Source organism: Castor canadensis, chromosome 2 (genome assembly GCF_047511655.1).
Source record: "Castor canadensis chromosome 2, mCasCan1.hap1v2, whole genome shotgun sequence".
In the NCBI taxonomy this organism is placed as follows: domain Eukaryota; kingdom Metazoa; phylum Chordata; class Mammalia; order Rodentia; family Castoridae; genus Castor; species Castor canadensis.
In genome coordinates, this window is record NC_133387.1 from 132,036,361 (window position 1) to 132,048,540 (window position 12,180).

General features: G+C 55.1%; 1 protein-coding gene across 1 annotated transcript; it reads left to right on the top strand.

Moving 5' to 3' along the window:
• The first annotated feature begins 890 nt into the window (after window positions 1-890).
• Window positions 891-11,820, top strand: Dll4 (delta like canonical Notch ligand 4). Its single transcript, XM_020176173.2, has 11 exons — window positions 891-1,386; window positions 1,497-1,766; window positions 2,234-2,291; window positions 3,113-3,376; window positions 3,711-3,771; window positions 3,857-3,987; window positions 6,505-6,674; window positions 6,811-7,030; window positions 8,623-9,328; window positions 10,122-10,230; window positions 10,711-11,820. Exons 1-11 carry the CDS (start codon window positions 1,321-1,323, stop codon window positions 10,714-10,716), a joined length of 2,061 nt encoding a protein of 686 aa, XP_020031762.1. The 5' UTR covers window positions 891-1,320; the 3' UTR covers window positions 10,717-11,820.
• Window positions 11,821-12,180: the final 360 nt, after the last annotated feature.

The following is a 12,180-nucleotide window of genomic DNA, read 5'->3' on the forward strand; positions in this document are numbered from 1 at the left end:
TGGCCCGAGGCAACTCTGGAACTAGAAGAGTTCCTCCCCGCCTCAGCGGAGCAAAGGGACGCGGGAGGGGGCTTGGGGCTGCTGGGGTGGGGGAACAGGGTGGGCGATGGAGCTGAAGTGGGACCCAGGTGAGGGAGGCCCTGGAGGAGGGGCCGGAACCTTATTACCATACAGCTGAGGACGCGCCCCCCTCCTACCTCCCGGGCCACGCCCCTCCTTCCCCCATCTCTGGGACCAAGCGTCTAGGCGCTGGCACGAGCCAAGCCCTGGCGCGGGGTGGGGGTAGAGGGGAGCAGGCACGCGCTGGGCACGCCCCGCAGCTAGAGAGGGAGACGCCCACCAGGTGCAGGGAGAGAGACCCGAGTCTTAGACGCTTGATCGAGTGGCTCCGGAGAGTTTAACGCGTCCGCTGGCTTCCCCGCTGCGCTGGGGACTCGTGGTGGGTGGGCGCTTGTTAGGTTGGAGGCTGACGAAGCGAGGGTTCCCGAGGCTCTGGGAAGGAAAAGAAGGAGATCGGAGTCTCCAGACGCTGGGTTTCACTTTCCGGTCTTAAATTCTTTTTACCTGCTGGAGGACTGTAGGTAACTAGCGCCTGCTACTGATGCACCGCCTACGGGGACTCCCTAGTGTCTCCGCCCCCCAGACCATCCGGGAACCACCCGCTCACCTCCCACCCCATCCCCCGGCCACTCTCCCATCCTCTGGCACCCAAGGTCTCAGCCCTTAACCAGGCGATCGCCGAGGACTGGTCATCCACACGCGCAGAGCTGGGGCGCCGAGGGGTTTGGAGAGGAACCGAGGGGCGGAGACCTGAGTCCGACTGGCTGGCAGCGAGGGGGAGCGGCGGGGGCGGAGGCCCCCTCCGGTCGGTGCTGGGACTGTAGCAGCTAGAGGCTGGGAGGGGAGGGGAGAGTGACCATGAGCCTGTCTGACTGACAGGCGGCGAAGAGAGGAGCCAATATATATAAGAAAGGCTCCCGAGCGCGCAGGTTTCAGTCGCGGCGCTGCGCGCTGGCCAGGAACACGAGGCCAAGAGCTGCAGCCCAAGCCGCTTCGGTGTGGTGTACCCCGCACTAGCCAGCTTGCGGCCCCAGGATTAGTCCGAGGACACGTCCTTAGCACGGCCGCCTCCCAGGCGACCTCACCTGGATTACCTACCGAGGCAACTGCAGCGGAGCTAGCGAGAAGGCGACAGGGAGCAGCGTCCCGAGAGGAGCCAGCTTTTCAGGGATACCGCTGGCGGGAGGACGCGCGGGAAAGCGGCATTCCCAACAGAACCAGATTCAGGGCCGGCGGGTGGAGAGAGCGACACCCCAGGGGATGGCGGCCGCGTCCCGGAGCGCCTCCGGCTGGACGCTACTGCTGCTGGTGGCACTTTGGCAGCAGGTAACGTCCCGCGCCCTCTCCGCCCCCTCCCGCCGCGCTCTGGGCCCGAGCCTCGGCGCCAGCTGAGCTGACCGCTCCCCTCCCTCCTTCTCTCCGACCCTGTGCAATAGCGCGCGGCCGGCTCCGGCGTCTTCCAGCTGCAGCTGCAGGAGTTCGCCAACGAGCACGGCGTACTAGCCAGTGGGCGGCCGTGCGAGCCCGGCTGCCGGACTTTCTTCCGCGTCTGCCTTAAACACTTCCAGGCGGTCCTCTCGCCCGGGCCCTGCACCTTCGGTAGCGTCTCCACGCCAGTATTGGGCACCAACTCCTTCGCCATCAGGGACGACAGTAGCGGCGGGGGTCGCAACCCTCTCCAACTGCCCTTCAACTTCACCTGGCCGGTGAGCACAGTCTGGGTGCACTTGGGAGGTCACGGAAGCCGAAAGAAGGGAGCACCCTGGGGCCAGAGCCCCTTCCCTAGATTTCTTCCTCCAACTCCCCGCGGGAGCCTAGGGACGCGTTCTCTTCTGGTCCTTTTCTTTTCGATTCTCTCCTGGGACCTCATCCCGAAGAAGCTCAAACCAGTCTGTCTTCCGAGGTTCATGCCCTCCCTTCCCCACAGCTCGAGGGACACGATTTTCATTGCCTATCACCCTGGTGTTCCCCTCCCCACTATGCCTCTCACTTACACTCCCTCATCCCTCCCCGCGTCCCGCGCTACACTGCGCACAGACCCGTTATGTTGACCCGGTTGCAGTAACTGTATCCTGCAATTAGATTAATTAAACCGGCTGCCGCAAGGCACCCCCTCCCCTCCCGCCCTGCTCATCTCGCTATCTCTCCGTCCCCCACCCCTTTCGTTTCCCAGGGTACCTTTTCCCTCATCATCGAAGCTTGGCACGCGCCGGGAGACGACCTGCGGCCAGGTGAGTAGCTCACTGCTCAGCCACAGGGGGGCGACACCGCGCAGCGCCGAAAGAGTTAACCTGTGGGAGGAGGGGGAAATGCGGGGCTGGGGGTGGGGGGCAGGACGCTTAGCTTGGCCCAGAGCTGCGCCCCGCGCTGGACGCTCGGATTCCGCTCGCTGCCTGGACTCAGAGCACAATTGCGTTTCCTGCGGGTTATTTTTGGCGTGGGAACGCGGGGAGCACGGCGGTGAGAAAGGCCGAAGCTGCCAGCGCCGCTGACGGGCCCCTTCCTGTATTTTACACCTTTCGCGAATTCCGCTTCTTTGGAAAGGGAATAATGGCTTTGGGATGTTGTTCTGACACAGAGGAAAAGGATATTTCAGCAGCACAACAATTCTCACTTTGAAAAGGAAAAAGTCAACCATTACCTACCTCTGGGGCCGAACCCCTGAGCAGGCACCAAAGGACCCCCTGCTCTCATCCTCAGACTAGCAAGCTTTTCTTTTTCCAGATTCTTTATCTCCCACCTCCCCCCATTTTGACCTCTCTTCCTCTTTCGCCCCATATCTGCCTCTAGAACACTTGGAGAGATTAACAACCTTCTATTGTCCCGTTTTTGAATGCTGAATGTGTGGGTTGCACACGCCCACACGCAGGGCAGCTAAGCAGTAGGACTCTTGGGTCCCTCTATCCTGTGCTTGCTGGCAGGTGGGGGTCATCTGGACACCTAGGCTGATTGTGGCTAACCACATGGTCACAGCCAAGTAGGCACTGGGCAGCAGTCACGGGCACTTCTGGGGACAGGCTGCCCTTCCCTGACCTGCCCCTCTGCCCCTCAGAGGCCTTGCCACCTGATGCCCTCATCAGCAAGATGGCCATCCAGGGCTCCCTAGCTGTGGGTCAGAACTGGTTACTGGATGAGCAAACCAGCCCCCTCACGAGGCTGCGCTACTCTTACCGGGTCATCTGCAGTGACAACTACTATGGAGACAGCTGCTCTCGCCTGTGCAAGAAGCGCAATGACCACTTCGGCCACTACGTGTGCCAGCCAGATGGCAGTCTGTCCTGCCTGCCCGGCTGGACTGGGGAGTACTGTGAACAGCGTAAGCAGCTAAGCCCCCACCTGAATGGAGGGATCCCCAAGCAAGTACTGTGGGGTTGAGTCTTTCTAGCACAGCTGTGGGATGTTGAGGGGTCTTAGTCTCCAGAGCTCCTCCCCACCGTGCCAAAGCCCACAAGGATCCCCACAAAAGCACATCCTACATGAATCCTACTGCAGCGTGCTGTCCTTTCCCTTTAAGATCATCCTGGCTCATCTGGAGGCCCCGAGTGGGAAGTGAGCCCAGGAGAGCAGGGGCACCCCCAGGCCTGGAAAGGAGAGTGGGCTTCAGAGTGCATGGCACCCCAACCTCATCCAGCCCTGTCTTCTTTCCTCAGCAATCTGTCTGTCTGGCTGTCATGAACAGAATGGTTACTGCAGCAAGCCAGCTGAGTGCCTGTGAGTAGGGGACAGACGGACAGGAGGAGGGGCCCTCCCCAGCCAAGCCTCCCACCTCACTCTCAGCCTCCCTTTTGTCCTACAGCTGCCGCCCAGGTTGGCAGGGCCGCCTGTGCAATGAATGTATCCCCCACAATGGCTGCCGCCATGGCACCTGCAGCACCCCGTGGCAGTGTACCTGTGATGAGGGCTGGGGAGGCCTGTTCTGTGACCAAGGTGAGTCAGGGAGGAGATGGGTCAGGGGCTGGAATCAGAGATGATACCTGTACCTTTCTTAGTGATTGCGAATTTCACTTTCCCAATAGCCTTGAAGAATCTTGGCACTTTTTTTTTTTTTTTTTTTTTTTAGGTGGTGCTGGGAACAGAATTCAGAGCTTTGCACACACTAGTCAAGTAGTCAAGTTCTCTTCCACCTCACTACATCCCAGCCCCATCTTGGGGACTTTTTAAAGGGTCTTTACAATCGCCCTAGAATGAGATGGTGGGCTCCTCTTGTCCAGGTGCTAGGGAGCCAGGGTGGCTTCAGAAGCCAGGAGGGTGACAGATTGGCAGCCTGGAAGTTGCACTCATAAATTCTAGCAAGGCCAAAGCGAGAGAGATGCCAGGCTTAGTTCCTCTTTCTGCCTTGTAGTTACCTATTAACCCCTGGGTGTTTGCTTACCTTGCAAGGCTGTTTGAGCAGCTCTCCCCTACACAGCTGTCTGGTGGGGTGTGCCTACTGGCCACTCCGGACAGACAGAGCGATGTCTAACTGACTTTTCTGTGTGGGCACAGCCTCCTGCTTTTCCGCAGTAGCACCTGCCAGGCAGCTGCCTGGGCCCACACAGTCTGTGCCTGATATTTGGGGGTCAATTACTCTTCTGCTTACACAGGGTTCTTGGAGCCCCAACCTTGAGGGAGGGAGCCTTTTCTTCTGCATCCTAGTTGCCAGCTGTAGCCTCCCATTTTCAGGGACAAGCAGTGTGCCTGCTGCCATGGAGACACCACACAGGCCTGGGGAGGGTGGGAAGGGCTTTGCCAGAAAGAGCCCGCAAAGGCTCTGACTTACCGCCAATGAAGGTGTGGGATTCAGACCTTGTATTCTGTGTGTGTTTGTATGTGGTATATGGTGTGTGTGTATGTCTGGTGTGTTTGTATGTGTGGTGTTGTGTGTGTGTGTGTGTGTGTGTGTGTGGTGTTTGTATGGTGTGTGTGGTGTGTGTGTGTGTGTTTGTGGTATGGTGTGTGGTGTGTGTGTGTGTGTAGTGTGTGTGGTACGTAGTATATGTGGTGTGTGGTGTGTTTGTGTGGTGTGTGTATGTGTGGTGTGTAGTGTGTGTGGTGTGTGTATGTGTGGTGTGTAGTGTGTGTGGTGTGTGTGTATGTGTGGTGTGTAGTGTGTGTGGTGTGTGTGTATGTGTGGTGTGTAGTGTGTGTGGTGTGTGTATGTGTGTGTGTAGTGTGTGTGGTGTGTGTATGTGTGTAGTGTGTGTGGTGTGTGGATGTGTAGTATATGTGGTGTGTGTATGTGTGGTGTGTAGTATGTGTGTGGTGTGTGTATGTGTGGTGTGTAGTGTGTGTGGTGTGTGTGGTGTGTAGTGTGTGTGGTGTGTAGTATGTGTGGTGTGTGTGTATGTGTGGTGTGTAGTATGTGTGGTATGTGTATGTGTGGTGTTGTGTGTGTGTGTGTGGTGTTTGTATGGTGTGTGTGGTGTGTGTGTGTGTTTGTGGTATGGTGTGTGGTGTGTGTATGTATGTGGTGCGTTTGTATGGTGTGTGTGTGTATGTGTGTAGTGTGTGTGGTACATAGTATATGTGGTGTGTGGTGTGTGTGTGTGTGGTGTGTAGTGTGTGTGGTGTGTGTGTGTGTGGTGTGTGTGTGTGTGTGGTGTGTGTGTGTGGTGTGTGTATGTGTGGTGTATAGTGTGTGTGGTGTGTTTGTATGTGTGGTGTGTAGTGTGTGTGGTGTGTGTGTGTGTGGTGTGTTTGTGTGGTGTGTATGTGTGGTGTATAGTGTGTGTGGTGTGTTTGTATGTGTGGTGTGTAGTGTGTGTGGTGTGTGTATGTGTGGTGTGTAGTGTGTGTGCGCGTGTGTTTGTCTCTGTCCTCTCAGCCCTCTCCCCAACACATGCACACCTGGTTCCTGCTGGTTCTCTGCGCTCAGTCCACATTTGCTCCCAGGTGACACAGGCATACACTCATCATGTGCAAACACAGCCCTTACAGCCCCATATTTGCTCTGTCTGGTTTTCCTTCCCTGTTCTTCTCCAATAAGAAAACAAATACTTATCTTTCAAAATACCCTTTTAACACCTCCTCCTTTAAGAAACTCCTGGTCATTACCTATGGTGGCTCTTGTCTCCCCCTCTCCCCTTTCCACCTGTTGGAATTTTACTCCTCCTTCCAGGCTTATCTCTGCTCCCCTTCCTCCTTGAAGCTGATTCTGACTTCCTTGCTGACCCAGGCCTTGCTCTCCTCTTCCTCCTTTTCATCCTACTCTGACTGGCAGTGTTTATGAGCCTACCTGGTAGGACATTGTCCAACTGTGGTTTTCAAGCTTGATTAACTTTAATGGTTATACATGCTTCCAGATGCTTCACCATTTGTGATTTCATTGGCAGGGGAGGAAGGCTATTTGGGTCTGGAAGACTGAGTTGAAGCCTCTTTGAGCCAAACATGGGGTGACCTAGTGGCTGGAGCCTGGAGGTGGAGTGTTCCCAGGCCTCGCTCAGTTGGTTGCTTTCTGTCTCACAGATCTCAACTACTGTACCCACCACTCCCCATGCAAGAACGGGGCGACATGCTCCAACAGTGGGCAACGGAGCTACACCTGCACCTGTCGCCCAGGCTACACTGGTGTGGACTGTGAGCTGGAACTCAGCGAGTGTGACAGCAACCCTTGTCGCAATGGGGGCAGCTGTAAGGTGAGGCCCAGACCAACACAGAAGAGCAGATGTCTTTAGCCAGGGGGCAGCTAGGCAGCCACCATGGGCAGGCATTGTGGGCTGCAATTCCTATCCCCCTGGCTCTGACTTTGACCCCTTCCTGGTGTCTTTCTAGGACCAGGAGGATGGCTACCACTGCTTGTGTCCCCCGGGCTATTATGGCCTGCACTGCGAACACAGTACCTTGACCTGTGCTGATTCCCCCTGCTTCAATGGGGGCTCCTGCCGGGAGAGAAACCAGGGGGCCAGCTATGCCTGTGAATGTCCCCCCAACTTCACTGGCTCTAACTGTGAGAAGAAAGTGGACAGGTGCACCAGCAACCCATGTGCCAATGGTAAGTCCTGCCACCTTGCCAACCCACTGGACTGGCCCTGGGGCAAGAGAGCCTTCTGGTGAGGGAGGGTAAAGAGAGGATAGAGGCCTGACTGTCACTCTGGGCAGCCCAAGATGGCTCCCTTTTGCTCTGGAGGGTGAAGATCTTGCTTGATTGGCTAGGAGACTTTGGAGGAGGAGCAGGTTAGCAGCAGCCCTTAAGTGAGGAGATGGTGTTCACCCTGCATGACTTCTATTCCTATTCCCATGGCAAAGCCTTGACTTGACTAGGGTGGCCCCTGAGAGAGGGATGTTGGAGGCTCTACATCCTTCTATGAGGGAGGCCAGTGATGTGGTCAGAACCTTGCCCGTGGAGGCCTCCTTTTTACTTCATACACACATGGTGCATAGCATGGCATAAGTCTTCTAGACCGTTCAGCATCTTTTGGGGCACAAAGCATGTTGGTAATCCTTGTGGACTTTGGCCTCCAGGTGAAACAGTCAAGACTGTCAAGACAGTGCCCAGAAGCTCAGAGCTGGAGAGGGGCTGGGAGGGGTGGCATGGGCTCTGCTGTCACTGGACTCTCTGAGCCACAGTTTCTTTATCACTGAATGGGAAAATGTAATACCTGTCCCCTGTCTTTGGTGTGGTGTGAAGATGAAATTGAATGATGACAACTACATTGCCTTGAGCATTTACCAAACACCATCATGTGTTCTTGCTTTCATAAACCTTCCTATCTGAACCTCAGCCATCCCGTGAAGAGGAGACTGGGGCTTAGGGGTAAGGCAAAGTGACAGGTGCTAGGTTCCCTGTCAGAGAGGGTCAGCTGAGAGTCAAGCCCAAGCTTATATGTCTGATTCTAAAGTTCTGCAAGATGCTAGTAATTTTTTGTTTTCCAGATTTCTTATGAATGACACTTTTTTTTTTTTTTGGTGGCACCGGGGTTTGAACTCAGGGCCTCAACGTTTGCTGGACAGGTGCTTTTACCTCTTGAGCCGCTCCCCCGCCCCATTTTTGTGATAGGGTGTCCTGAACTATTTGCCCAGGAATGGCTTTGAAATAGGACCCTCCTGATCTCTGCCTCCTGAGTAGCTGAGATTACAAGCGTGAGACATCGGCACCCAGCTTGAATGACATTTTTTTAAAAACATTTTATTTTTAGTATCATATTGTTGTTGCGTGTGGGATACACTGTGACATTTACAAAAGTGCTTACAGTATATCTTAGTTAAATTTACCCCTCCATCATCCTCCTTTACTCCCCCTCCCCACTAGTAATTCTGATGCATTGAAGCATAGAATGCGAGGGTCACCCCAAACACGGGTCTCCTGAGTATTTATACAGTTCTCTCTCATATTCTTTTTTTTTTTTAATTTTTTGAGGCAGTACTGGGGTTTGAACTCAGGGCCTCCTGGTTGCTAGGCAGGTGCTCTACCCCTTGAACCATGCCCCCAGCCCTGCACTGTTCTCTCTGTAGTGGGCTCTGTCTGTGCTGGTCACCTGCATGGAGGCAGAAGGGCCTGAGCTCACTTTTGGGATGGGGAGCGCCCCACGTCCTGCACCAAGGAATTCCCAGGCTATTGCTGATTTATGTCCTGTGTCCTTACAGGGGGCCAGTGCCTGAACAGAGGTCCAAGCCGCACATGCCGCTGCCGGCCCGGATTCACGGGCACCCACTGTGAACTCCACGTCGGCGGTGACTGTGCCCACAACCCTTGCGCCCATGGCGGCACTTGCCATGACCTGGAGAATGGGCCCGTATGCACCTGCCCTGCTGGCTTCTCTGGCAGGCGCTGCGAGGTGCGGATGCCCAGCGACGCCTGCACCTCGGGGCCCTGCTTCAACGGGGCCACCTGCTACACTGGCCTCTCCCCGGACAACTTCGTCTGCAACTGCCCGTATGGCTTCGTGGGCAGCCGCTGCGAGTTCCCAGTGGGCCTGCCGCCCAGTTTCCCCTGGGTGGCTGTCTCCCTGGGCGTGGGGCTGGTGGTGGGGCTGGTGTTACTGGGCATGGTGGCAGTGGCTGTGCGGCAGCTGCGGCTTCGGCGGCCAGATGATGGCAGCAGGGAAGCCATGAACAACTTGTCGGACTTCCAGAAGGACAACCTGATCCCTGCTGCCCAGCTCAAGAACACAAACCAGAAGAAGGAGCTAGAGGTGGACTGTGGCCTGGACAAGTCCAACTGTGGCAAACAGCAGAACCACACATTGGACTATAACCTAGCCCCAGGGCCCCTGGGACGGGGGACCATGCCTGGAAAGTATCCCCATAGTGACAAGAGCTTAGGGGAGAAGGTGCCTCTGCGGATACACAGGTAAGCAGCACCTGGAAGGACCTGGACATGGACCCTACATGATCTTGCCCAGTCTACTAGGCTGGGTTGGAGGTTGACATCAGGCTCTGAACTGCTTTTAAACAAATTAGGTGTTTTTTATTTTTTTTTGAGATAGGCTCTTGCTATGCAGCCCAGGCTAACCTTGAACTCATGACCTTCCTGTCTCAACCTCCTGAATGCTGGGATTACAGGCTTGAACCACCACTTCCAGATATACAAATGGGCCTCTATTACTGACAGCAGCATCCCCCAACAAGGATTTCTGTTAGGGAGGCAAGTGTGATGGTACACACATGTAATCCCACCTACTCAGGGGGCTAAGGGAAGAGGATTGTAAATTTGAGGCCAGCATAGGCAAGATAGCAAGATCCCCAACTCAAAAAAAAAAAAAAAAAGATTTCTGTTAGTTTGCTAGGGAAGACCCTCTCAGTCATTCATTCACAAATGTCAAGTGTCCACAGCGTGTCTCTGTGACTTCCATCTTTCTGTTATATGACTTGCCTCTAGTGGCAATGCTCACTTCTAGGCCCATAACCTTTCTAGTTTGGTTAGGGTCCTGTGGCTCTCCTACAGGTCTGTTCCTAACTGCCCTCCACACCCCCCCAAAAAAAAAGAGGCCAGCACTGGCACCTCCAGCTCAGGTCTTCTCCATGAACCACCTCTGCACATGCCCTTTGGCTTTCCAGTGTCCAGATTAACATCCCTGCCCCCACCCTAGCTTCTTCCTACCCCTCCTCCCTCTCTCATGCTCACCTGTCTTGTGTTCCCTCAGTGAAAAGCCAGAGTGTCGAATATCAGCGATATGCTCCCCCAGGGACTCCATGTACCAGTCTGTGTGCTTGATATCAGAAGAGAGGAACGAATGTGTCATTGCCACAGAGGTGAGTGCTGTGCTCACCTTCTCTGCCAGCATGTCCCATCCTGCCTGTTGTGGATAGCAAAGTGGCTTGGTCACTCCTGAAGTCACTCGTGGGCCACTCCTGAAGGATGGGTCAGAAACCTTCCTTGGCAAGCCATGTTCAGTGGCTTTAGGTCCTTGCTGGCCTTGTTGCCACAGAGGGTGTGAAACGGGAGCCAGGTGGTGCACCTGGCCTGTCTCTCCAGCTCTGTGGGTGTCAGGCAAGGCAGCATGGCACTGCTTCCCAGACAACCACCTCATAAGCACAAACTCCCATACATGCATGTATGCATGTGTGTGTGTGTGTGTGTGTGTGTGTGTGTGTGTTGGGGCAGAAAACCAAGAAGACTGTCCCCTTCCCTGCATTCCTGCCTACCCCATTGGCTTCTCCTGGGGAGTCCAGTGCAGCTCTGGACTGCTTGTGCCCAGGTAACCCATGTCATGCTTCGTTCATGCTCTCCAGGTATAAGGTATGAGCCTCTCCAGAACAGCCCAGCTTCCGCCCAGCAGCTGGACCTTCCTTCTGCATTGTTTACATTGCATCCTGGATGGGACGTCTTTAATATGCACCGTGCTGCTCTCAGGAGGAGGAGGGAATGGCATGAACTGGACAGACTGTGAACTTGCCAGGAGATGCACTGCCCAGCACACCTGTGGGAGTCTGGCTGGCATCAGACTGGCAGCTCCTCTAGACGGGGTAACAGAGTTGAGGAGCCAGGGGAATACCAGTTGAGCTGGTTTCCAAGGTGCCACTTGGACCTGCTCTGCCAGCAGTGGACTTCACTGGGCTTCTTCTGGAGCTCTGGCCTGTTTTCCAGGGAGAGTGGCAGTAGCCCTCTGGGGCTCGGAGCTGCTGTGGCCACCACTGGCATCTGTGTTTCCAAAAGTGCCTTTGGCCCAGGCTCCATAGTGACAGCTGGGCCCAAATCAGAAAGGAGAAAGGAGCAGGCAAGGGCTGGGTCGCCTGGGGCAGGAAAGTCACTGGGTACAGCTCTTGGCAGGGATTCCGCTTCAGGTGAGGTGAGCACCTGAGGGGACAGGAGTGCTCTCTGCCTCTAGTTGCTGCGTGTGGGCCTTGCTCGGATGCTGGCCAGCCTCTCCTTGGCTTAGGCCCTCTGGGCATGAGTTGGTAGATCTTACCGGGCTTCCACCATCCTCTGGCCCTGGGTGCCTCTGGGCTCCTGTGAGCAGATGGGCTGAGGGCCTACCCCTTCTGCCAGCCAGGGGGGCCAGGCCTAACTGGGGAACTCAGGGCAGTTATATTGGAGATTCCAGTGAGGGAGAAAGTGGGTGCTGCCACCACCTGGGCCCTTTCCTCCCTCAAACCCATTCCTATGACCTTGAGCCGGGGTCTGCCCATGCCTGCTAAAGTCCCCGGACTACCCTCGAAGCCGATCTTCAGAAATCAATAATATGAGTTTTTATTTTGTTTGTTTTTATTTGCAGTTTATTTTGGATTCTAGTATTTCGATAATTTAAGAATCAGAAGCACTGACCTTTCTACATTTTATAACATTATTTTGTATATAATGTGTATTTATAATATGGAACAAGTGTGTACAGGAGTTTATTACTTCTCGGGTCCTGTCTTTGTGATGGCAAATGGGAATTTTTCTCTCTGCTTTCTCCCCCCAAAGGCTCCTAACCCCCTTTTCCCAGGGCTGCGGAGCGCGCCACTGGGATCTGCGTCCATGCTTAGGTTCGTCAGGGTGCGTGAAGAATCCTTGTTGCAGTCCAGTACTTGGGGAGCCCAGCCTCAACCATCACATCCCCAGCATAGGTAGCCTGCCTTGCCTGAGGCTGCCTCCCGACTTCCCCCTTTCCCTCCATTCTTGGGTAATATCCCGCTGATTGGCGGAGTCTTCCTCTCTTCCCCCAAAACTGAAGCTTATGGGGCTCCCCAGTCCCATCTGTGTTTCTCTTATTCAAGAGG